Source organism: Hyperolius riggenbachi, chromosome 6 (assembly GCF_040937935.1).
Source record: "Hyperolius riggenbachi isolate aHypRig1 chromosome 6, aHypRig1.pri, whole genome shotgun sequence".
In the NCBI taxonomy this organism is placed as follows: domain Eukaryota; kingdom Metazoa; phylum Chordata; class Amphibia; order Anura; family Hyperoliidae; genus Hyperolius; species Hyperolius riggenbachi.
This window is the reverse complement of record NC_090651.1, coordinates 127,287,668-127,314,489: the sequence shown is the minus strand read 5'-3', so window position 1 is coordinate 127,314,489 and position 26,822 is coordinate 127,287,668. Positions and strand designations below refer to the sequence as shown.

General features: G+C 45.4%; 1 protein-coding gene across 1 annotated transcript in view; it reads right to left on the bottom strand.

Annotated features, from left to right (window-relative positions):
• The window catches only part of TADA1 (transcriptional adaptor 1), a 41,859-nt gene extending 19,519 nt beyond the window's left edge, over nucleotides 1–22,340 (bottom strand). Inside the window, exons 1-2 of the mRNA XM_068242626.1 lie at nucleotides 21,895–22,340; nucleotides 21,140–21,211 (exon numbers count right to left, since the gene is read on the bottom strand). Coding sequence (XP_068098727.1) covers nucleotides 21,140–21,211; nucleotides 21,895–22,058 — 236 coding nt within the window. The 5' untranslated portion in view covers nucleotides 22,059–22,340. The remainder of the gene's footprint in view (nucleotides 1–21,139; nucleotides 21,212–21,894) is intronic.
• Nucleotides 22,341–26,822: the final 4,482 nt, after the last annotated feature.

Genomic DNA, 26,822 nt, shown 5'->3' with positions numbered 1-26,822 from the left:
AAAAAAACAAAAAAAAATAAGAAATCTAGGACTAGAGTAATAGCAACTGCATTTATTCAGAAAGCAGATAATGAAATTCAGAGAAGAAGAAAACTGAGTAACTGATTTGGTGTCTCTTAGGATACTGGCAACACAACGGGAGATCCCAGCTCAGTCCAAAGTGAATTGTGACTATCCACAAGCTCCTGCACAATTGCCAGCAATTCTCAGCCTGCTGGGGAAAAAAGTAGTGCTACGTCTGCAAGGACTGTACATCAGCTGGATAATGTTTTATTAATGTCTATACCAATGCTTATTGAGAGGAGACACAATTTTATGCATAACCTCGGTGTCCTGCTGGTGTTACACTACTTTTCTCTTAGGATAATGGGGTTGATTCACCATAAGCCAGTAAATTTGCTGCAGACAGCACACATCAAGTTTACCGATACGCCATTTGAGCAGCACGCATTGAGCAATTAGTGCCACCCGCAGTACTTGGGCAATGTGTGTGTTGCTGTGGTGCATAACATGCATTACCCAAGGACTGTGGGTTGCGTTTATTGCAGAACATGCACTATTCAAAGTGCTTAAGTATCAGGAAACTTCTTGTGTGCTATATGCCCATGACAAACTTACCAGCATCTAGTGAATTAATCCCAGTGTCACAAGTTATTTGTATTTAATGTAAAAAGGGAATTCCAGAAAACATGTAAAAAGCTCCTGTAAAGAGAAAACTAAATATTCAACCTCCCAGGAAGGCTAACATTAGTCCTCAGTGTCTGTCTTCTTTGTGTTGCAGTCATCTTCTCTCCTGGGCCCATAGGCAAAATAACTTTCTCCTGAGTTTTCTCCTAGGGGAGATTTTCAAACGTGTCAATAAATGGCCTTTTATATCACTAGCAAGCAAGAAAATACTTAAAATAGTTTTGATAGTTCTTTTCAGGGCTGTGGAGTTGGAACAATTTTGGGTACCCGAAGTCCGAGTTGGAGTCGGTGATTTCATAAACTGAGGAATCAAGAGTTGTGAGTTGGATAATTTTTATACAAAATACACAGCCCTGGTAAAGCTGGCCACTAACGGTCCAATTTCTAGTGAAAAATCGTTCGAGCGATGAGAAATTCTGATCGGACGAAAAATCGTTCACTACACCATCAACTAACCAATCATTGCTTCCTATCTATCACGACTAGAGTTGGGCCGAACCTCCGATTTTAGGTTCGCGAACCGGGTTCGCGAAGTTTCGCGGAACGTTCGGTTCGCGTTAAAGTTCGCGAACCGCAATAGACTTCAATGGGGATGCGAACTTTGAAAAAAAAAAATAATTATGCTGGCCACAAAAGTGTTGGAAAAGATGTTTCAAGGGGTCTAACACCTGGAGGGGGGCATGGCGGAGTGGGATACACGCCAAAAGTCCCCGGGAAAAATCTGGATTTGACGCAAAGCAGCGTTTTAAGGGCAGAAATCACATTGAATGCTAAATGACAGGCCTAAAGTGCTTTAAAACATCTTGCATGTGTATACATCAATCAGGTAGTGTAATTAAGGTACTGCTTCACACTGACACACCAAACTCACCGTGTAACGCACCGCAAACAGCTGTTTGTACTAGTGACGGCCGTGCTGGACTGGTGCGCACCATGGCGAGAGTGCAGGTTTTGGTGGCTTTACAGCCCATATGGTCGGCCTGGCTGATGTAGCTGAATGACAGAACAGTGACTGTCCAGCTGATCAAATTTGGTCTGACCACAATGAAGCAACGACCTTATTATCTTTTGTGTGCCCCCCGAGACACTCATCTAGGCGCCGGTCATTGCTTCATTGTGATACGCAAGCCCCTTCACCACGGCAAGGTAATGATCACGAAGGGGAATGGGCGCATGTACATGCCTTTTCTTTTGTTGTTGCAGCTGCCCTCAGTGCAGCCAGAAAAATTAGGCAGTCATGTACACGCACCATAAAAATTATTACAGCGGCCGCTGCTAGCAGCGGCCTAAAAAATTCAGCAATCCGCCTGGAGTCCCGGACCCTGTTGGTGGTGGCGGAGAAGGTAGTGAAGCGGCCTGCAGGCAGACATGCTGTGTGGAGGGACTGGGAGCGACTTAGTCTTTTTGGGGCAGGCCAGGCAGCCAGTCACACGGCGTGCAGGCAGAGATGCTGTGTGTGCGGGGACTGACTTAGTCTTGGGGCGGGCAGCAGCCCTCCGGGATCCATGCCTCATTCATTTTGATAAAGGTGAGGTACTTAACACTTTTGTGACTTAGGCGACTTCTCTTCTCTGTGACAATGCCTCCAGCTGCGCTGAAGGTCCTTTCTGAGAGGACGCTTGCGGCAGGGCAGGAGAGAAGTTGGATGGCAAATTGGGACAGCTCTGGCCACAGGTCAAGCCTGCGCACCCAGTAGTTCAAGGGTTCTTCATCGCTGTTCACAGCAGTGTCTACATCCACACTTAAGGCCAGGTGGTCGGCTACCTGCCGGTCGAGTCGTTGGTGGAGGGTGGATCCGGAAGGGCTACGGCGAGGCGTTGGACTAAAGAACGTCCGCATGTCCGACATCACCATGAGATCGCTGGAGCGTCCTGTCTTTGACTGCGTGGACACGGGAGGAGGATTAGTGGCAGTGGTACCTTGCTGGCGTTGTGCTGTCACATCACCCTTAAAGGCATTGTAAAGCATAGTTGACAGCTGGTTCTGCATGTGCTGCATCCTTTCCACCTTCCGGTGAGTTGGTAACAGGTCCGCCACTTTGTGCCTGTACCGAGGGTCTAGTAGTGTGGCCACCCAGTACAGCTCATTCCCCTTGAGGTTTTTTATACGGGGGTCCCTCAACAGGCAGGACAGCATAAAAGACGACATCTGCACAAAGTCGGATCCAGTACCCTCCATCTCCTCTTGCTCTTCCTCAGTGACGTCAGGTAAGTCAACCTCCTCCCCCCAGCCGCGAACAATACCACGGGAAGGTTGAGCAGCACAAGCCCCCTGCGACGCCTGCTGCGGTTGTTCTCCTGCCGCTGTCCCCTCCTCCTCCTCCTCCTCCCCCAAAGAAACACCTTGCTCATCATCCTCTGAGTCTGACTCGTCTTCTGCACACGACCTCTCTTCTTCCTCCTCCTCCCCCCTCTGTGCTGCCGTAGGTGTTGAGGAAACAGCTGGGTCTGATGAAAATTGGTCCCATGCCTGTTCCTGCCGTAACGGTTCCTGGTCACGCTCATTCGCAGCTTCATCCGCCACTCTACGCACAGCACGCTCCAAGAAGTACGCGTAGGGAATTAAGTCGCTGATGGTGCCCTCACTGCGGCTCACCAGGTTGGTCACCTCCTCAAACGGCCGCATGAGCCTGCATGCATTTTTCATCAGTGTCCAGTTGTCGGGCCAGAACATCCCCATCTTCCCAGACTGTTTCGTTCTACTCCAGTTGTAGAGGTACTGGGTGACGGCTTTCTTCTGTTCTAGCAGGCGGGAGAACATGAGCAGGGTCGAGTTCCAGCGAGTGGGGCTATCGCAAATGAGGCGTCTCACCGGCATGTTGTTTTTACGCTGAATTTCTGCAAATCGTGCCATGGCTGTGTAAGAGCGCCTCAAATGCCCACAGAACTTCCTGGCCTGCTTCAGGACATCCGCTAAGCCAGGGTACTTTGCCACAAATCTTTGAACCACTAGATTCATGACATGTGCCATGCAGGGTATGTGTGTCAGCTTCCCCATATGCAAAGCGGCAAGCAGATTGCTGCCGTTGTCGCACACCACGTTGCCTATCTCCAGGTGGTGCGGGGTCAGCCACTCATCCACCTGTTTCTTAAGAGCAGCCAGGAGAGCTGCTCCAGTGTGACTCTCCGCTTTGAGACAAGCCATGTCTAAGATGGCGTGACACCGTCGTACCTGGCATGCAGCATAGGCCCTGCGGAGCTGGGGCTGTGTAGCTGGAGAGGAGAACTGCCACTCAGCCAAGGAGGAGGAGGAGGACAGCGAAGAGCATGTAGCAGGAGGAGAGGAGGTGGCAGGAGGCCTGCCTGCAAGCCGTGGAGGTGTCACAATTTGGTCCGCCGCTTTCTGCTTGCCATCGTTCACCACCAGGTTCACCCAATGGGCTGTGTAGGTAATGTAGCGGCCCTGCCCGTGCTTGGCAGACCAGCCATCCGTGGTCAGGTGTACCCTTGACCCAACGCTCTTCGCAAGAGATGACACCACTTGCCTCTCAACTTCACGGTGCAGTTGGGGTATGGCCTTTCTCGAAAAATAAGTGCGGCCTGGCATCTTCCACTGCGGTGTTCCGATGGCCACAAATTTACGGAAGGCCTCAGAGTCCACCAGCCGGTATGGTAACAGCTGGCGAGCTAACAGTTCCGCCACGCCAGCTGTCAGACGCCGGGCAAGGGGGTGACTGGCCAAAAGTGGCTTCTTCCGCTCAAACATTTCCTTCACGGACACCTGACTGCTGCTGTGGGCAGAGGAGCAGGAACCGCTCAAGGGCAGAGGCGGAGTGGAGGAGGGTGCCTGTGAAGGTGCAAGGGAGAAAGCGGCAGAAGCAGATGATGCACCTGAAGGAGGAAGAGGAGAAGGAGGGTGACTTTTCTTTTGTGTGCTGCTGCTGCTTTTGCTCAGGTGGCCATCCCATTGCTGTTTGTGCCTTTTCTCCAGGTGCCTTCGTAAGGCACTTGTCCCTACGTGAGTGTTGGCCTTTCCACGGCTCAATTTTTGTTGGCAGAGCGAACAGATGGCTTTGGTCCGATCTGAGGCACACACATTAAAAAATTTCCACACCGCTGAGCCACCCTGGGATGTGGGCACTATGGGGACCTCAGCAGCTGATGCTGAAGGGCAAGTTGGCTGGCTGTACATAGGTGGCGATACATGGTGCCGGACTCTGCCACCAGCTGTTTCTGACGAAGAGCTGCCCCAGCTTCTTTTAGCAACTTCTCTCCTCCTACTACTCTCTGACTCCCCCTCTGAACTGTCCCCCTCTTCATCTCCTCTATTGGGAACATACAGAGGATCCCTATTACCGTCATCATCGTAGTCATCCTGCCCAGCTTCGCTTGCCTCAGACAAATCCAAACTTGCACCATCAGTAGGTCCTTCATCCTCCTGACACGTTACATCCATAGTGTTGCCGCGTAACTCAGACATATTAGCTGGTGAAAATTCATCTGGCTGTAACAACAATGGCTGTGCATCAGTGATTTCAACACTAAATAATTCTTGCGAAGTGTCAAATGCAGCGGAAGTGGTGCTAGTAGTAGCGCTGGTGGCTGAGCAAGATGAGGTGTTCTGTGTCGCTAAATACTCAACCACGTCCTGACAATCTTGGGAGGTGATGGGACGTGCCTTCTTCCGAGCACTGTACTGTGGGCCAGGTCCACACGAAATTACATTTACATGACCTCGCGCAGACCTGCCGGGTGGCCTTCCTCTGCCTCTGCCACTACCTCTTCCTCTTCCTCTACCTGTTTTGTCCACATTGGGTATGCACGGAGTGGTATATCACACTGCGTGCACTCACGTAGGTAGGTGGGTTCACTTAACTGCACAGGTATGCGCACTGATGCGGTGGGTTCACTGAACAGTACAGGTATACAGTGGCAGGTTCACTGAACACAACAGGTATGCAGTGGCGGGTTCACTGAACAGGTATACAGTGGCGGGTCCACTGAACAGAACAGGTATACAGTGGCGGGTTCACAGAACAGGTATGCAGTGGCAGGATCACTGAACACAATAGGTATGCAGTGGCGTGTTCACTAAACAGGTATACAGTGGCGGGTCCACTGAACAGAACAGGTATACAGTGGCGGGTCCACTGAACAGAACAGGTATACAGTGGCGGGTCCACTGAACAGAACAGGTATACAGTGGCGGGTCCACTGAACAGAACAGGTATACAGTGGCGGGTTCACAGAACAGGTATGCACTGGCAGGATCACTGAACACAATAGGTATGCAGTGGCGTGTTCACTAAACAGGTATACAGTGGCGGGTCCACTGAACAGAACAGGTATACAGTGGCGGGTTCACAGAACAGGTATACAGTGGCGGGTCCACTGAACAGAACAGGTATACAGTGGCGGGTCCACTGAACAGAACAGGTATACAGTGGCGGGTCCACTGAACAGAACAGGTATACAGTGGCGGGTTCACAGAACAGAACAGGTATACAGTGGCGGGTTCACAGAACAGGTATGCAGTGGCAGGATCACTGAACACAATAGGTATGCAGTGGCGTGTTCACTAAACAGGTATACAGTGGCGGGTCCACTGAACAGAACAGGTATACAGTGGCGGGTCCACTGAACAGGTATACAGTGGCGGGTCCACTGAACAGAACAGGTATACAGTGGCGGGTCCACTGAACAGAACAGGTATACAGTGGCGGGTTCACAGAACAGGTATGCAGTGGCAGGATCACTGAACACAATAGGTATGCAGTGGCGTGTTCACTAAACAGGTATACAGTGGCGGGTCCACTGAACAGAACAGGTATACAGTGGCGGGTTCACAGAACAGGTATACAGTGGCGGGTCCACTGAACAGAACAGGTATACAGTGGCGGGTCCACTGAACAGAACAGGTATACAGTGGCGGGTCCACTGAACAGAACAGGTATACAGTGGCGGGTCCACTGAACAGAACAGGTATACAGTGGCGGGTCCACTGAACAGAACAGGTATACAGTGGCGGGTTCACAGAACAGGTATGCAGTGGCAGGATCACTGAACACAATAGGTATGCAGTGGCGTGTTCACTAAACAGGTATACAGTGGCGGGTCCACTGAACAGAACAGGTATACAGTGGCGGGTCCACTGAACAGGTATACAGTGGCGGGTCCACTGAACAGAACAGGTATACAGTGGCGGGTCCACTGAACAGAACAGGTATACAGTGGCGGGTCCACTGAACAGAACAGGTATACAGTGGCGGGTCCACTGAACAGAACAGGTATACAGTGGCGGGTCCACTGAACAGAACAGGTATACAGTGGCGGGTTCACAGAACAGGTATGCAGTGGCAGGATCACTGAACACAATAGGTATGCAGTGGCGTGTTCACTAAACAGGTATACAGTGGCGGGTCCACTGAACAGAACAGGTATACAGTGGCGGGTTCACTGAACAGGTATACAGTGGCGGGTCCACTGAACAGAACAGGTATACAGTGGCGGGTTCAAAGAACAGGTATGCAGTGGCAGGTTCACTGAACACAACAGGTATGCAGTGGCGGGTTCACTGAACAGGTATACAGTGGCGGGTCCACTGAACAGAACAGGTATACAGTGGCGGGTCCACTGAACAGAACAGGTATACAGTGGCGGGTCCACTGAACAGAACAGGTATACAGTGGCGGGTTCACAGAACAGGTATACAGTGGCGGGTCCACTGAACAGAACAGGTATACAGTGGCGGGTTCACAGAACAGGTATGCAGTGGCAGGATCACTGAACAGGTATGCAGTGGCAGGATCACTGAACAGGTATGCAGTGGCAGGATCACTGAACAGGTATGCAGTGGCAGGATCACTGAACAGGTATGGAGTGGCAGGATCACAGTACAGGTATGCAGTGGGCTGAGGGCTCACTGAACAGAACAGGTATGCAGTGGCAGGATCACTGAACAGGTATGGAGTGGCAGGATCACAGTACAGGTATGCAGTGGGCTGAGGGCTCACTGAACAGAACAGGTATGCAGTGGCAGGATCACTGAACAGGTATGCAGTGGCAGGATCACTGAACAGGTATGCAGTGGCAGGATCACTGAACAGGTATGCAGTGGGCTGAGGGCTCACTGAACAGAACAGGTATGCAGCCAGGAAGAAGTTAAGCCTAACTAATCTTTCCCTATATGAGAGACTGCAGCAGCTCGCCCTACTCTCACTAATGCAGGCACACGAGTGGCCGTAATGGCCGCCGCTGCCTGCCTTATATAAGGGGGGGTGGGGCTCCAGGGGCTAGTGTAGCCTAATTGGCTACACTGGGCCTGCTGACTGTGATGTAGAGGGTCAAAGTTGACCCTCAGTGCATTATGGGGCGAACCGAACTTCTTCCGCAAAAGGTTCGCGTGCGGTACCCGCACGCGAACCACCTACGTTCGCGCGAACCGTTCGGCCCAACTCTATTCACGACCACCAAGAAAATCCAAATTGATTTGGGCGACATTTTTTTCACTCGTTCATAATCGATTGTGTCCACTAATGGAGATTATTTACAACCAATCCGATCAGAATTTCTGATCGCTCGAAGGATTTTTCGCTAGAAATTGGACCGTTAGTGGCCAGCTTATGTATTAGACTAAGGAGTTGGAGGCGAGAAGTCTGAGCCATTTTGGATACCCGGAGTTGGAGTCTGTGGTTTCATAAACCGAGGAGTTGAGTCGGAAGATTTTTGTACCGACTCCACAGCCCTGGTTCTTTTTCCCTTAATTTTTGGTACTTTTTCAAATTGCAAAGTGCTGAAAAGTTACTGTAAATAGAATTTAAAAAAATATCTCCTAGGAGAAAAAACTCAGGAGAAAAAGTTGATGGGCCCAGGAGAGAAGATAACTACAACGCAAAGAAGAGATTGAGGACTAATGTCAACGCATGCCGTCGCATCAACGTGCCAGCCGCCATTAGAGCCCTGTGCGGTTCTCTAAAGACTGAATCGCGCATGCACAGGGCTTTTATGGCAGCTGGCATGATGATGTGACTGCTGCGCGCACGGGCGACTTTACCCAAAGTCAGCGCGTTACCAAAGCCCTCAGCGGGACCAGGAGCAGAGCCAGGAAGACACCAGGGGGCCTCGCGGGCTACGATGGGCTGGAGAAAGCCCCAGGTAAGTCAGTTTTTACAGAGAGCGTTCAGTATCCCTTTAAAGGGAACCTGAAGTGTGAGGAATACCGAGGCTCCCACCTTCATTCCCCTATAAATGCACTTCTGTGCTGATGTTCTGCCTCTCACACTTTAATCCGCTAGACCACAATCAGCATGCAGATTAGAAGCTGTAACTCTGGGCTGAGTCCACTAGATGCATGCTTGTTACAGGTGTGTGACTCAAAAACAGCTAAAGCCACAAGCGCAGCATGACAGCCAGGCAACTGGCATTGATTATAAGGCAATGAAAATGGCAGCTCCCGTATTCATCTGACGTCAGGTGTCCTTGTATTTATTGTTTTAATCAGGAAGATATTAATATTGTATGGTTATTGCACTGCAGCAAAATTAGGATTTTCTTTAATTTGGCCTACCAATCTAACCAGCATATAGGACATCAGTTTGTTTACTGTTCTACGTGCTGGTTAGATTAGTAGGCCAGGTTAAAGAAAATCCTAATTTTGCTGCAGTGCAAAAACCATAAGATTTCACAGAGAATAATAGGGCCTAGCTAGCAGTTACCAGATCTTGGGATTGTGCTGCCATCATGATTTGCACACTCTGGGCTGCAGACTGGACACCAAGGCTCTGTGCAGTACAGATTTGGGTTATTTTAAAGGGAATGTCCAAGCAAAATAAAAAAATGAGTTTCACTTACCTGGGGCTTCTACCTGCCCCATGCAGCCATCCTGTGCCCTTGTAGTCACTCACTGCTGCTCCAGTCCCCTGCAGGCAGCTTGCCGACCTCGGAGGTCGGGGGCTGCATTGCGTAAATTTTTACGCATTCCCGCTAGTGCAGGAACATTAACACATACATTTTTATGCGTTACTGGTTCAATGCGTAAATTTTTACGCATTAAACCAGTAATGCGTAAAAATGTATGTGTTAATGTTCCTGCACTAGCGGGAATGCGTAAAAATGTACGCAATGCGTCCCGCCGACCTCCGAGGTCGGCAAGCTGCCAGCGGGGGACTGGAGCAGCAGTAAGTGACTACAAGGGCACAGGATGGCTGCATGGGGCAGGTAGAAGCCCCAGGTACGTGAAACTCATTTTTTTATTTTGCTTGGACATTCCCTTTAAGTGCGGGAGTAGTAGGATTACTTTAAGGGAACCTTAGGTGAGAGCATACGAGGGCTATAAGTATTAGAGGATCAGCGGGAAAGCCAGGAACTTTGGTTTCTTTAAAAGCAAATATGTTGGTTTCCATATCTCTCTCACCTCAGCTTCCCTTTAAGGGAAATCACAAGACTAATCACTGAGATCAAGTAAATAAAAAGCATTTCAAAGGTGAATGGTTGAGCTATGCTCAGTTATGGTTTTGTTATCCAAGAGTAGATCTAGACATGTCATCCTAGTCCTGCATAGCCCTCAGTTTCAGAGCTTGTATTTTAATCTGTGCATGAGCTCCTTGATTAGCTGATATCATATAAATCAATTTTAAAGTATTCATTTCCGATTCCATAGGCTGTTAGAGCTGCGGGCTGTGATTTTCCAAAAACGGCTCTGTCTGTGCTTTGTTCACTTCAGTTACACCGCTGCCATGTCGGCCTACAGCCCCGACAAAACAGCTTATTACAGGTATTTCTTCGTGTTGACAGCTCCAAAACACATGACCAGATTTAAAAGAAAAACAAAACAAAAAAACAGGCTGTACCTAACAGTAGAAGACAATCCGACAAACAATCCAATAACAATCCAACAGTACAAATAAAATAACAAAAGAATGACTAGTGATGTGACGGCTGGTACATCCAGCAAAGAGCAACCAATGTGGAACTTGAAGGGTAAACTTCCCCTCAGTACCTCAGTGAAGCCTCTTGGAGGGCTGGAGTTTGGTTGAGCATACAGAGTTCCATCATTCAACTGGTAGCACGTAAAAGTATGGACATTTTTTAATAACTATACATTGCAGTAGCGGAGTGACTGCTGTTTATGACAAATTTTATTATTGCTTTTTATTAAAGGATACCCGAGGCGACATGTGACATGATGAGATATACCTGTGTATGTACAGTGCTAAGCATACAAATAACTTGACTGTTACTTTTTTCCTCCATTTTCTGCCTGGAAGACAGTTTTCTCGAGTCAGGACTAAGGGGCCCGTGCACACACTAGATTAAACTTAGCTGAGACAGTCAATAATGACAGCCACGTCTGATAATCCAGCATATCGACAGCAGCCCCTGACTTCTGAAGGCTGCTGATGGATTGATTTGGCTGAAAGCTTTGTTCTTCTCACTAACCCTGCCGGCCATATGACGTCACCTCCGCCTCCACTGCAACAAAACACTGTCCAGTGAGGTCGCCCAAGAGATTCGGTCTCAATACCCATCGAGCAACATCCATGTAGCGTGTGTAAGAGCAAGCAAGTCAGACTATAGTGTAACCCTCACTGAATTACAGCCATAAATCCATTTCCTGGCAGAGAAGGCTTCTGAGAGCAGAGGATAGATAAAAAAAGTCCAGTAGTTCATATATTTTAGCTTCTGGAACACTGAAAGACTGTGTCAGCATATGAGACAATACAACCTTAAACTTTATTTTCTTAGCTGATCCACAGAAAATTAAACTGCAGGAGTATAAAAAGGGTCAATTTGTAGAGTAGGATAGATACAATTGTTTATCTCATCAATTTATTTTCACCTCAGGTTTCCTTTAACGTGAAGAAATTGTTTTACTCTCTAAGGATTGGGATTATATTTGAATAATTAAACTGAATAAATATGTCAATTATCCCAGTATAAAAGAGTAGTCATAAACTCAGCATACATTCTGATACATATCTATATATAACTACTGTCAATTAAAGAAAATATCACTTCCCGATAAAATAATTATCAGTTTCACTGAAATCATAAAGCAATTAGTAACCACAAGACCAAACAAAACAGAAGTGCAAGCTTCCATCACACATTCACCTTCATCGCTAACATATGAGTAACACTTCCTCTTAGCCCTGCAGCTGTAAATCTGTTAACAATCTAATGAAAAACAGGTTTGTGCTGCAGAGCAGTCAGCAAACATTTTCAGCACAATATTCCCCGCAGAAAAGGAAGAAAAAACTGTACAAGCATATGTATGGCCTCAGCTCCTCAGCAGTATCAGGGGATCGCCACACTCGGACTCGGCTGAGAGCAATGTAAGAACTCTACAGGCAGGTTGAAACCACAGAAAACAAAGAGTGAAACACTTGCGCTTAGGTCCTCCTCTGGAATATTTACTGGTTACCTCAACATGCTGCATTTTGCATCAGTGCGGTTTATGTTCTGCATAGAAATGACCATTTACTGATTTAAGATTAAAAGTGTGAGAAAAACCCTCTTGTTAAAACCTAGATGTTAAAATCTCAGCAGTGTAGAGGTGGTTTATATCTGGCATGGGAATGACCATGTAGCGATAAGGGATAATAAAAATGTAGCGATAAGGGATAATAAAAATCCTAGATGTTTAAATCTCATAAACAGTACACAGGCAGTTTATGCTTGACATGGGAATGACTGTGTATGGATTCAAGATAACAAAACAACAAGAGGAAAAACCCTCTCGTTGAAACCTAGATGATAAAATCTCAAACTGAGGCTATCACTGCAATCCTTTCCTCTATTGCCATAAGCTACTCACTAAAGACGCATTTAAAGTGAGACTGAAGTGAAAAAGAAATTATGATATTGTATGAATTGTATGTGTAGTACAGATAAATTGCACAACAATGAGACGAAAAGATTGGCACTAGATGTCAACAGCAAGGCACAGGTCAGCTTCACCGGATTCTGTATTCATAGCATGCACGTGCACCTCAGAACAAAGCACTGTGATAATAGCAAGGAGAAAAATGGAGGCACTGAGCTTGCAAAAGATATACCTTTAATCCACGGTGGGAAGACACATCAGGGTATACAGTGGGGGTGAGGGAGGCCTGACAGCTGTTTTGCTTTAAGACAAAGCTTCCTCAGAGGCTTTGGCCTCTGAGGAAGCTTTGTCTTAAAGCGAAACAGCTGTCAGGCCTCCCTCACCCCCACTGTATACCCTGATGTGTCTTCCCACCGTGGATTAAAGGTATATCTTTTGCAAGCTCAGTGCCTCCATTTTTCTCCTTGCTATTATCGTAGTACAGATAAATAATAGAACATTAGTAGCAAAGAAAAGAGTCTCATATGTCTATTTTCAGGAATATAGATTTTTTTTTAATAAGACTGCATCATTCTGTCATATTTGCAATTACAAACCACACACTGTATTTTAAACTACGATACTGAGGCGAATGACCTTTTGAACGCCCATTCAGTAAAATCTTATCTGAAGTTGCCTTTCACTCTTTCTTTGATGTATAAGTGCTTCAGAAAATAGCACCCTCTCCTACCCTAGTTGGGTCGGAGAGCTCAGAGAAGCTCTATTGCATAGATAACAAGGGAAGTTTAACTCTTTCTGTACTGGAAACAATATGAAACTCATATCTGTGCTACTAATTTTCTATTTCTTAGCTGTACTACACATACATATCAGAGCCCCCCAAAGCGGCAATGTAACAACGATCATTGTAAACCACCGCATACAGGAAGTCATTACTTCCTGAAAAGTCCTGCAATATACGTGAGCGCATACTTGTGACCCCAGCATTGATTGGTCCAATGTGTCATGTGAGCCCTTAACCCTTCAGGCTGCAGTGATTAGTCCAAGGGATCCTGTCATCCCTTGGCCAATCAGTGTCCTCCAGTCCTTCAATGAACACTGTCCCTGCTGTCTCTGCTAGACACAGTGTTCATTGATAAATAAAAGAAAAAAAAAGAAAAAAAAAACCAAAAAACATTTTAATGTTTAAAGTAAAAAGTAAAGAAAAAAAAATATATATATGTTCATTTCCTCTCAAGTTAAATGATAGGTGCAAGGGATCATGAGGTCCCGTGAACCAGTAAGTGTGGCTGGAGGTCCGTACCCACAATGCAATGTTTGCAACTGTTTTGCGAGGGGCGACTTCTTCACAATAAATGATTGTTTTTTGGATGTCGCAAATATTTAACAAAAATTAGTTAAACGATGTTCAGCGACATGCGACGTTTGCGGACGCCATGATGGATTACTGAGCGACCAATCGCTCAGATCCCCATTGCCCGCCACTGAAACTAGCATTTGCGCCTTTGCTACCATGTTAGTGATGATGGATCAGTTAACGATTGCTGTTAGTCAATCCATCTTCATGTCGGTAGTTAGCTTATATTTGATTGATGCCTGTTACAGCCAGTAATAACAGTCATCATTCATAAAAACAAGTAACTATGTTAGTTAAATTGTCAAGCTTTGCTGAAAAATGCATATGATTTTGCGCAATGCAAAAGAAAAAAAAAATATGATCTTGTACCACATGAAATCATAATGTGCGTACAATCCTCAGACTGCTAGCAGGTGCCAGCAGTCTATGGTGGATGATGCATGCACAACGCGAAAAGGACACGAAGAAATTGACCATGGGAAAAGACCAAATTACTTACGGTAACGTCTTTTCCAGTAGTCGCGAAGACAGCACCCCTAATGAGACTTGTCTCCCTCCAACACACGGACAGGAATCTGCAAAAGATTTAAATTTGCATAATAGGCGGCCCCAGTATATAAGGCATTAGTCATCAATTACCTTCAGTTCTATACAAAAGATACGGACACCGTAATAATGCTCATATAATCTTTAATCCAAAATTTTTTATTTTTTTTTTTATACCCAGGGTGGGTTGTAGGGGTGCTGTCTTCGCGACTACTGGAAAAGACGTTACCGTAAGTAATTTGGTCTTTCCCAGTACGTCAGCTCAGACAGCACCCCTAATGAGACGATATACACGATATATAAATTCAGGGAGGGACTACAGCCTGCAGAACTTTTCTGCCAAAGGATAGGTCAGAATTAGCCAAAACATTAAGCCTATAGTGCTTCACGAACGTGTTCTGGCTGGACCAGGTTGCTGCCCTGCATATCTGTTCTATCGAGGCTCCTGCCCTCTCTGCCCATGAAGTTGATACAGCTCTCGTGGAATGTGCTTTTACTGGGAAGGACAGCTGCCTGCCCTGTATTTGATAAGCTTCAGTAATCGCTTGTTTGATCCATCTTGCAAGTGTTGGTTTAGAAGCTTTACTTCCCCTGGCATTCCCTGAGAAGATTACAAACATTGCCTCAGTCTTCCTCCAGGATTTAGTCCTTTCCAGGTATTGAAGCAAGCATCTCCGAACATCTAAACAATGAAGCGTCCTTTCTTTGTCATTCGCTGGATTATCACAAAAGGAAGGAATGAACAATTCTTGCGATCTGTGAAACTTAGATACTACTTTAGGCAGAAATGCAATGTCCAATCGTAGGGTGATCCTATCCTCTGAGACCACACAATACGGCTCTTTTATGGATAGGGCCTGCAACTCTCCCAATCTTCTTGCGGTTGTGATTGCCAAGAGGAATGATGTCTTTAAGGATAAAAACTTATCAGATGCTTGTTCTAAAGGTTCAAATGGAGGTTTACATAAACCTTGCAACACAATATTCAAGTCCCAAGGAGGTATCCTTGTTCTCACCACAGGCTTAATTCTCTTTAATGCCTCAAAGAAACGTATAACCAACTCCTCCTGGGCTAATCTTCTCTCCAGGAAAACGCTCAGAGCAGACGTCTGGACTTTTAGGGTGCTGGTACTGAGCCCCTTCTGGAACCCAGATTGTAAAAATTCCAGGACTGAAGCCAGGGAATTGTTGACCATTGATCTCTCAACACACCACTCATTAAAGATCTTCCAGGTTTTTTGATAGATCTGACGAGTCACCTTCTTCCTACTCTGGATTAAAGTGCCAGCCAACTCATCTGAGAAACCTCTTGCCTTTAACAATCCCCATTCAGGTTCCATGCCGTAAGATGCAGAAGCTCCGGATTTTGATGAAAGAATGGCCCCTGAGACAGAAGCTCCGGATGAGGAGGAAGATTGATTGGTTCTGATACCCTCAAGGCTTGAAGTAACGTGAACCAGGGTCTCTTTGGCCAGAATGGCGCAATCAGAATAACTCGTGCTTGGTCCTGTATAATCTTGTTCAAAACCCTGGATAACAGAGGTATTGGAGGAAACGCATACATCAAATGGAAGCCCCAATTCACTGAGAAGGCGTCCACTGCCCAAGGATTGTCTTTCGGGTGGAGGGAACAGAACTTCCGACACCTGGCATTCTCTTTCCTTACGAATAAGTCTATCTCCGGACATCCCCAATGAGATGTAATTTCCAGAAGAATCTGAGGATTGACTGACCATTCGTTCTGATCCAAAGCTTTCCGACTCAACAAGTCTGCCAGGTGATTTGAGGTCCCTTTCAAGTGGACTGCCCTCAACGATTCCAGATTTGCTTCCGCCCATCTGAGAATGCGACCCGATTGGCACCACAGCAGGTGACTCCTTGTTCCTCCTTGACGGTTCACATAAGCCACCACACTGCTGTTGTCTGATCTTATTAGAACATGATGGCCCTGGATCTGGCTGCTGAAAAACTGTAAGGCCTGCCATACTGCTTCGAGCTCCCTGCTGTTGGAGGAGCTTGATTTCATCTGGTCTGACCACTGACCCTGAGCTGGTCGAAAGTCCATGTGGGCCCCCCATCCCCACGCACTGGCATCCGTCGTTATCGTCGTCTGAGATGGATAATTCCAGAGACGACCCACGGATAGATGCTTCTTGATCTGCCACCACATCAAGGATACCTTGATACTGTGGGGAATCATCACCGCCTTGTCTAGGGAACTTGACCTCCTGTTCCAGTTCTTTAGAATCCACACTTGTAATTCCCTTGAGTGGAGCTGGCCCCACTGAACTGCCGGGAATGAGGCTGTTAAGTGACCCAATATGGCCATGGCCCTTCTCAGCGAGACTGATCTTGATTTCTGAAAAGAAGGAACAGTATTTAGTATAGAAGAAATCTTCTTATCAGTCAGAAAAATTCTTTCATTAACAGTGTCAATGTTGAACCCTAGATATTCCATAGATTGACAAGGGGTCAGAGAGGATTTCTCCCAGTTGACAAGCCAACCCAGGGACTGAAGGAATGAGAGACATGAGTCCAAATGGGCATACAGTAACCTCTCAGAGGAACCCCAAAGCAATAAGTCATCCAAATAGGCAATAACATTAACAGACTTCAGTCTTAGAACTACTAAGACCTCTGACATGACTTTAGTAAATAACCAGGGCGCAGAGGATAGCCCAAAAGGAAGAGCATTAAATTGAAAATGTCTTACCTTTCCGTCCAACTGGACTGCAAATCTGAGGAATTGCTGAGAGGAGAGATGAATGGGAATATGCAGGTACGCATCTTTCAGGTCCAGAGATGCAAGGAAACTGTCCTTCTGTAAAAGATGAATCACAGAAATAATGTTGTTCATTCTGAACTTCCTGTACTTTACTGACTTGTTTAGACCTTTTAAGTTGAGAATGAAGCGAAAGCCTCCTTGTGACTTTGGAACAAGAAATACTGGAGAGTAAAAACCCCCGACCCCTTTGACATGAGGGGACCTCCCGAATTACCCTTTTGAGAAGCAAGGATTTTACTTCGGCCTGAAGGGCTAGTTGTTTTGTATGTCCTAATGGCAGAGGAGTGGCAAAGAATCTTTGGGGAGGTAACATTTCGAACTCTATTTTGTATCCTTCCAGGACAATGTGCAGAAGCCATGGGTTTGTGAAGTACTGATGCCATATTTCGTAAAAGTGGGCTAACCTCCCTCCCACTGGAAGCCTGATGTCATTGTTTTGTAGTCTTGCTAGTTGAGGGGGGATTGGGCTTCCCTCTCTGGTTTCTGTAAGGAGCCCACCTCTTTCTGGAGGTGGTGGGACGCTCATTGGATTCTGACTTTGGGGGCCCGCGAAAGGACCGTTTGTATTGAAAGGACCTTCTCTTAGTGGGGAAGTTTTTCTTAGTGTCAGCGGTTCTATCTAAGGTCTCATCAAGTTTTGACCCAAACAAAAGACCCCCTTCACAGGGAATGCCACAAAGTCTTGATTTAGAGGAATTATCACCCCCCCAAGTCTTTACCCAAACCCCTCTTCTAGCGGAATTTACTAAAGCAGTTGTTCTTGCAGTTAATTTCACAGTGTCATCAGCAGCATCAGTGAGATAGTCCGTAGCATTAAACAGATTTGGGAAGTCGTTAAGTATCTCCTCTCTCGGTACACCTGAGGCAATCTTGGATTGTACATCCAAGAGCCATGTTTTCAAAGATCCCCCTACTGCGGTGGAAGCCACTGCCGGCTTAAATGTTAATGACGATGATTCCCAGGCCCTACGAAGGATATTGTCCATTTTCTTGTCAATGGGATCCCTAAGATTGCCAAAATCTTCAAACAACAAGTCAGTCTTCCTTGAAACCCTTGATAATGACGGATCTAGCTTAGGCGGAGGTCCCCAAAAAGCCTGGTCATCCGGATTAAAAGGATAGCGACTAGACATAGATCTAGGCCAAAAGGCTCTTTTCTCAGGACTATCCCATTCTCTCTTAATCACGGACTTCAGAGAGGAATGAACAGGGATAAATTGAGATTGGGGATCCGTCAAACTTTCATACATCTGATCAAGGGCTGTCAAGGATCTCTGCTCTTTATACCCATTGTTTTATGCATGGCAGCAATAAAGTCTTTCATAAGCTCAGGAGAGAAGGCAAACCTATGTGGTCTGCTTCCCTTAATCACTGCCTCCTCCTCAGAAATTTCCTCAAATGCAGAAATCTCTCCCTCTGATAGTTCAGATTCACCCAAATCTTCCCCCGACCTCTTTCTCTTAGTTCCCAGAGGAATAGGAAGGGCGGCACCTGATCCAGCTGGAGACATAGCAGCAGCAGGAGGATTCGTAACAACTATTCCAGAAATGTTTGCAATAGGATCCACAGGCAACACAACAGGCATAGTAGAAATATTAGAGGTAGAAGCAGTGCTCATAGCCGAATCCTTTATCTCCTTAATAGCAGTAGACATTTCTGCTCTCATCCAGCCCATCAAGTCTTTAAACACAGCAGGAGACTCATTCTTTACAATCTTATCAGTGCAATATTGGCATAATTTCTTAGAGGAGGAAGAAGAAATGCGATTGTTGCAGATAGCACATTTTTTCTCAACCTTGGTGTCTGTGCGTTTGTCCTGACTGGAGTGCGCACTCGATTTATCAGATCTTTTGGGCTAAAACACAAACAAACAAATCTAAATTAGCCAAGAACCCCCATGAAATAAGTCATAGAAAAGCTAGCTAAGCAGTGTGCATATAACCACTTGCCAGAGGGGTTTCGGAGCCAGACTCCACAGATCATGCTGGAGAGGGTCCTACAGCGTCCTCCATGATCCCAGCTTACAACACATCTGAGACCAGGATTTGAGAGGCTAAAATACCTGCTCCTGAAGAATTTGCATAATCCCCAGCTGAAGCAGCTCACCGCCGCGGCCCCTGCCGCCTGCTGCACTTCCGGGTCACGTGGGACGCCAGCGTCGTGACCACTTCCGGATTTCCGCATCGGAAGTTTCCATTGCGTGCCCCTGCACGCATAAAAACGCCGCCTTCCTAGGAGAAGCCTCCTAAGTGCTGCTAGGCTCCACACCGCTCCCCCTGAAGCGGACTGCCCAGGAAAACCTCCGCAACAGAGCCCCAGCCGCCTGACTAGATGGCTCCCTGGAGACCTCTCCCTCCTACACGTCCGGACAGGAAACTAGAACTGAAGGTAATTGATGACTAATGCCTTATATACTGGGGCCGCCTATTATGCAAATTTAAATCTTTTGCAGATTCCTGTCCGTGTGTTGGAGGGAGACAAGTCTCATTAGGGGTGCTGTCTGAGCTGACGTACTGGGAAATGCCAGTGTTTTCTGCAGGCACAAGTGTGGCCTCTCTCTATTAATGTGCTTCTCTCACAGCAGTTCTCTGTTACCTCACATCTGTGTTCTGTGGTGACAGAAGCTGCTGCGAGGGGGTCACATAAATTTGGGTAGACTGCACGCTGATAACTTTGGTTGTCGCCATAGGCACCCATGTAAAACACCGCTAATAATCGGCTATAACAGGAAATTTGAGCACCAAAATCGCCCGATAAAATAGCGGCCGATGGGACCACCCAGAATAGAAACTGCTGCTATACAAATAGCCACTATAAAATATAAAAATAGGGGGTGCCGTGACACCTGCAATTTATAGCTGCAGTTTCTATAGTGGGTGGTCTCGGTGTCCGTTATTTTATCGGGCGACTCTGGCGCCCAAATTTACGGTTATAGCTGCTATTAGTGGCGTTTTACATAGGTGCCTATGATGGCACCCAATAGTCAGAGTTAGGTATAGATTGGGGAGGATTGGTGTTAGCAGTCTATGTGGGGAGGCTGGGGTTACGCATAGATAGGGGAAAGTTAGTGTTAGGCATAAACAGGGCGTATCTATAAAATCGCACTGTGAGGAAAAATTGGTGCAAAAATGATGGTAATGGGCATGAAATAACGGTAATAGACTATCAGTAATTTTACCGATATTCTATTATCCACTATAGTAGAATATCGGTAATTTAACTGATATTCTGCTATCACCCACCATACCCTCTGCTAACTATGCCTAACTCTAACCACCCCTTAAAGAGAAACTCCAACCTAGAATTGAACTTTATCCCAATCAGTAGCCGATACCCCCTTTTACATGAGAAATATGATGATTTTCACAAACTGATTTTGTGCTGAAACCCCTCCCACATGAAGCTCTGAGTACCGCGGTACTCTGGGCAAACTGCCACAATGTAACAATGTTCACAGACAGGAATTAGCTGTTTACAGCTGTCTCTAACAGCCAAAACAGCTAGGAGCAGCTACATAACCTGCCCACAGTAAAAATGTCACAATGTAATAAATGTCAGAATGTAAATCGGGGAGAGGAAAGATTTTACAATGAGCAAACACTGACTAAATCATTTATACATAATTATTGTAAAAATGAAGCACTTTTTTTTACTACATTATTTTCACTGGAGTTCCTCTTTAATTACGCCTAGCCCTAACCACCTACTCCTAACACTAACCAGTCCCTATCTAAAAGAATTGTAAAAAAAAAACCGGCGCACCATGAGTATAATGGATTGCAGTGCATCCGGTTATCAAGTGAGCTACTGTATAACCTCATTTTAATCATAATGAGTTGTAGAATAAATTTTGAAGTTTTATAGCTTGGGCCACTGTCACATAAAAAATAGGTAGGAACAAACTGAATCCATCATGGAAAACAAATGTCATTTTCAAAATTATGATCAAATTTAGGAAAGTTTCAGCACAACTACGAGTCAGTAGCTTACAAAATACTCACTTTTGAATAGCCTTGGTTGTTAGCTTTCCACAATGGTGATATTTGCGGCCTGTTTCTGATGTCCTGACTCTTCTGGAGCAATGCAAACAAAGAACAATTGCTGTAACAATTAGTGCAAAAAAAATGGCTTGCTAAAAAGCCATAGGCGCACCTTGAGAATGATGGATTGCTTCATCCAGTTTATTATCAAACGACGTATATCATATGTGACCTCATTTTAATCATAATGAGTTTTGGAATACATTTTGATGTGGTTATAGCTTGAACCCCTGTCACAAAAAATAAGTAGTGACAAACTCAATCCATTATGAAAAAAAATGTCATTTGAAAAGTTATGATCAAACTTAGGAAAGTTTCAGCAAAATGACACAAGTCGGTAGCTTACAAAACATGCACTTTTAAAAAGCCCTGGTTGTTAGCTTTCCATAATGGTGACATTTGTGGCCTTTTTCTGCTGTCCAGACTCTTATGGGGCTATGCAAACAAAGTATGGGGCTACAATACGTTGTGGAAAAAATTGACCTGTCCAAAGCCACATGGACACTTCATTAATGGCATGCTAGATGCCCAGATAGTTATCAAATGACATATACCGTATGTGATATCCTTTTAACCGTGACAAGTTGACTTTTAGTGACAAACTGAAACAAAAGCAATATTTTTTTTTTATTCTCATATATTCAGTACCAAAAATAAAAAGCTTGTAAAAATGAAACAAAGTAACAGAATTTAAAACAGAATACATACATCATTACCTTAGGGCAGTGGTTCCCAACCCATGTGTCGCGACACATACATGTGTCGCGGCAACGTCAGGTATGTGTCGCCGTTCTGCCTTTGGAGTCCAATAGTAGGCATTAAACCACGAAGGAGATGGCTGTAGTATTTCTGCCACTCCTCCAACGGTGGATCCAATCATGTGCTAGCTGTTGAGACAGGGACGCGACAGGTGGGCGGGCATGTTACATCACACCCCCAGCAGGTGATTAGCATAAAACTTAGTATACTAGTAGAGTGGGTGGTTTTGATAGGTCTTTCTTGCTCATTGGTGAGAGCTACGATGTGGTAGAGGGGTGGGCGGTTCCAGAATGCTCCCTTGAGCCTATTATCTTGGCTCTTATTTTACAGTCCCCACGGCACTGTAGCACTATGGGTAATGTAGTTTGGGACCACATGATCACCCTCCCGGTCCCTGATTGGATCAGATTACAGAAGCTAGTGCTCCATGCACTGACAGCGGGAGTTTGTGAACAGTTGTGGACTCATAGCTGGCTGACTAAATGTAAGTACCTGTTTTTTTTTTTCTCTCCTTTAGCACAATCAATCTGTACTTGAAGACTATGCATATTAGAGGTGGGCAATTCTAGTCAGGTTCGGGGTGGGAATGAGAACATTATGTCTGATACAGTGGTTTCACAGCTTTAGCTTGGGTGATGGTGTCTGATGCATGTATTTAGGGGCAGTTCAGCTTGTTGAAAGGCAGACTGAGATACAGCCTCCATATGCTACTTTTTTAATAAAAGAGCTATGTTTTAAAGAGCTTTAGTTATTTGGTTGTGGCAACCAGATCTTTGGACTGTAGCATGGCCCCAGCTGCAATTACTATGCAGCTATCATTAGCATTGTACCAGTAGCAGCAGTTATCACTGTGTCAACAGCAGCAGCAATCACTGATTAGCAGCTACCACTATTAAATCCGAAACTAGATTGTGGCTCATTGAAAAACAAATGATTTTTATTAATATTCGTGAAAGGCCCTAGGCTTTATTTTTAAGGTATTTAAGGATAATGTGTTTTTTTAAATCCATTTTGTCACTATTATTAGTATTTTTCTATTATACGTATTTGATGTGACACGGAGATCTGAACGTTTGGCGTGATGTGTCACGACTTCAGAAAGGTTGGGAACCACTGCCTTAGGGAGTCATCTTTTTTTAATCTGTATGTCATGACGGTATAATAGGCCCAGTGCACACCAAAACCGCTAGCAGATCTGCAAAACGCTAGCGCTTTTGGGAGCAGATTTCAGAGCGATTCTAGGCATGTTTAGAGCGGATTTCTAAACATGCCTAGCGGTTTTGGCTGCGTTTTTGTGCAGCAGATTACACATATTGTTACAGTAAAAGCTGTACTGAACAGCTTCTGTAACAAAAACGCCTGGCAAACCGCTCTGAAGTAGCGTTTTTCAGAGCGTTTTGTGTTTTTCCTATCCTTTACATTGAGGCAGAAACGCTTCTGCAAACCGCAAACGTGCAGCAGGAGGCACGTTTGCGGTTTGATACAATCCTCAAACCGCCGGTGTGCACCATCTCATTGAGAAACATTAACCAAGCGGTTTGACAGGCGGATGCGACCGGCGGATCGCATCAAAAACCGCTTGGTGTGCACTGGGCCATACTGTTATTTTTACAAATGAGGGCTTGTAATTATTGCTAGGGTACAATGTGAAAACACAACACAGAAAAAATACACCTTTACTTCCAAATAATATATTATGGCCATACATTGCACTGGGGACATAATTTAAATGTTGGGATTACCAGGACAAATGGGCAAATTAAATGTGTGTGTTTTATCTAGAATATCACTGTTTATTTGAAAACTATAGGGGATTGAATTGGAGAAAAATTGTATTTTTCATTTTCCCCCTCTTTTTTCCATTTAAAATACACAGAAAATAATTACTGAAAACAAATACCAACCCCAAAAAGCCGAACTGGTGGCGAAAAAAAAACTAGATATAGATCATTTAGATGTGAGGAGTAGTGATAAAGTGAGTGATGAATAAATGGGAGGAGCGCTGAAATGTGAAAATTGCTCAGATGCATAAGGTGAAAACACTGAAGGCTGAAGTGGTTAAAATCTTACAGCAGATTAGCAGCACCAAATATAAATGTATCACCTCACAGGCCACTGAGACAGGAAACGGGAGGACAACACCTCTATGGGTCGGTGCAGTTTCCTGTGTGCCTGGATGGTTATGCTTAACCAGGTATTAGGTTATGTTCTTGTTAATATATATTTAATTACACACAAATTGTGTCTCTGTTTTGATATTTACAAAAAAAAGGAAAAGCCATAGTAAGGCTCGAAACAAGCTAGCATGGTCGCTTATAGATTTTTTTTTTAAAAATACAATTACCACGCTTCAATTCCTTGTCTTAGGGCACTTTAGCGGCGCTGCGTCTGCGAGACGCGCAGCCGCTCTTCCGGGTCAGCGGGATCGCAGGCGAATCCCGTGCAATTCATGTGCAGGGAAACTCTGCGTAATCGTGGCGGTTTCCGCGATAGTGGAAACGGGCCCTTAAAGAAAAATGTAGATGTGTTACTGCTTTTTTTTTTTTACTTTATGCACCAACTTTTTGAAGTATCCATTGGTACTGTAGTGACATATAGTAGAATGCAAAACATTATTCAGGATACCCACTTTTACGATCTTTTTTTCTGCATCAGAAACACTTCCTATATTTATAAATTGCTGTATATGGGTATGTAGCCTCTCCCATCCTGTGGGTAATAGCCTAGGCCAGTGATGGCTAACCTTGGCACTCCAAATAAGTACTTTCAGACTAGATTATTAGCACTTAGTAGGTTCACTTCAAATGCTGCTGAGGTAAGAATGTATTTATAACCTCTGTGGCCTTTTCATTCTAATATGATCCACAGAACGTTGTGGTTTGCTCAGTTTATATTCAGCCAGCAACAATTGTACAGCAGTTGCCCCACCTTATGTTGAGACATTGCTGTTGCCATCCAACTTGCATCCAACACTGGCTCAGACAGGACAGCCAGTTTTCTTACAAGTGATCGGGTAAGAGGGAAAGCTGACATATTTTTCTTGTTTTTAAACAATACATATTGCCTGGTTTTCCAGCTGATCTTCTGCCCCATAACACGTATGCAGACCAGGTGCTCTGAATAAAGTTTAATCACTCTAGTTACAGGTTTGTTTTGGCTGTGTGATTTTGACACTGCTAATGTCAGAAATATCAGATCAGTTGCTTCACTCAACTAGCATTGTTTTTTTTTTTTTTTTTAAAGGACCACTATCGCGGAAAAAGTAAGCCGTCGAAACCTGACAGAACCGACAGGTTTTGGGCAGTTCATCTCCTCATGGGAGATTCTCAGGGTTTTCTTTGTTTTCAACTGCATTTCCTGACCAGCAGTTTAACTGCCAAAATAGTAAGATACCTGCCAGCCTCCCTAATCACTTGCACACTAATTTGTCAGTAAGGCCCAGTGCACACCAAAACCGCTAGCAGATCCGCAATACGCTAGCGGTTTTGGGAGCTGATTTCAGAGCGATTCTAGGCATGTTTAGAGAGGTTTTCTAAACATACCTAGCGGATTTGGGAGCGTTTTTGTGTAGCAGATTACACATATTGTTACAGTAAAAGCTGTTACTAAACAGCTTCTGTAACAAAAATGCCTGGAAAACTGCTCTGAAGTAGCGTTTTTCAGAGTGGTTTGTGTTTTTCCTATACTTTACATTGAGGGCGAAACGCTTCCGAAATCCGCAAACGCGCAGCAGGAGGCGCGTTTGCGGCTTGGCAAAAACCTCAAACCGCCGGTGTGCACCATCCCATTGCAATACATTAGCCAAGCGTTTTTCCAGGCGGATGCGGCCGGCGGATCGCTCCAAAAACCGCTCGGTGTGCACTAGGCCTAAGACTTTGCTGCTGTTCAAGAAATGCTGTTGAAAAAGAAAACCCTGAAAATCCCTCATGAGGCGATGGACTGCCCAAAACCTGTTGGTTCGGTCAGATTTTAACTGCCTACTTTTTTCACGATAGTGGTCCTTTAAAGAAAAAAAACATGGCAGCCTTCACATATTTCTCTGTAGGGTCACTTTATCCTTTCCAATTTTGCTGAGGACACTGCTGTAAGTTACAAGCAAATCATGTGTAGAATAGAGATGGCCCGAACGGTTCGCCGGCAAACGGTTCCAGGCGAACTTTGGGTGGATCGCATGCGAACACGAACTTTCCCGGAAGTTCAGTTCGCCCCCATAGAGCACCATTAGGGTAACTTTGACCCTCTACATCACAGTCAGCAGGCCCGTTGTAGCCAGTCAGGCTACACTATCTCCTGGGGCCAGTTCCCCCTTTATAAAAGGTAGGCAGCGCCGGCAATTATAGTCGTTCGTGTCCCTGTAGTAATTAGTGAAGGGAAAGCTGCTGGCAGACTCTCATAGGGAAAGATTAGTTAGGCTCTTTTAAGCTTGTTAGCTTGCTCCTGGCTGATTGTTATTCTTAAAATAGCACCTCACAACAGCTCTTTTGAGAGCTAATCTTGTTCTTGTGATCTATTTTTTTCCCCTCCACCTTCCACCCTCCCTCCTCCTCGAACCACCAACCTTTAGGTTAACAGCTGAATGCGCTAACCGATTGTGCCACAGAGACTGTGCATGCAGTTGCTGTTGAATTATTTTATGGGGATGTATGTGTGTCTTTTGGAGGGAAGAAGTAAGTCTGCTCCAATAAGTTTCAGCATGTAGCATTGGTGGTATAGTTGTGAGCATAGCTGCCTTCCAAGCAGCTGATCTGGGTTCGATTCCTGGCCAATGTATGCGAGGTTGCTTTTGACATCCTACAAATCCCTAAGCAAGCTCATTTTGCTCTTGGGTATGTCACAATGGTGGGAGGCTTGGTTGGACGTAATCATTGATTACATCTTTTACAGG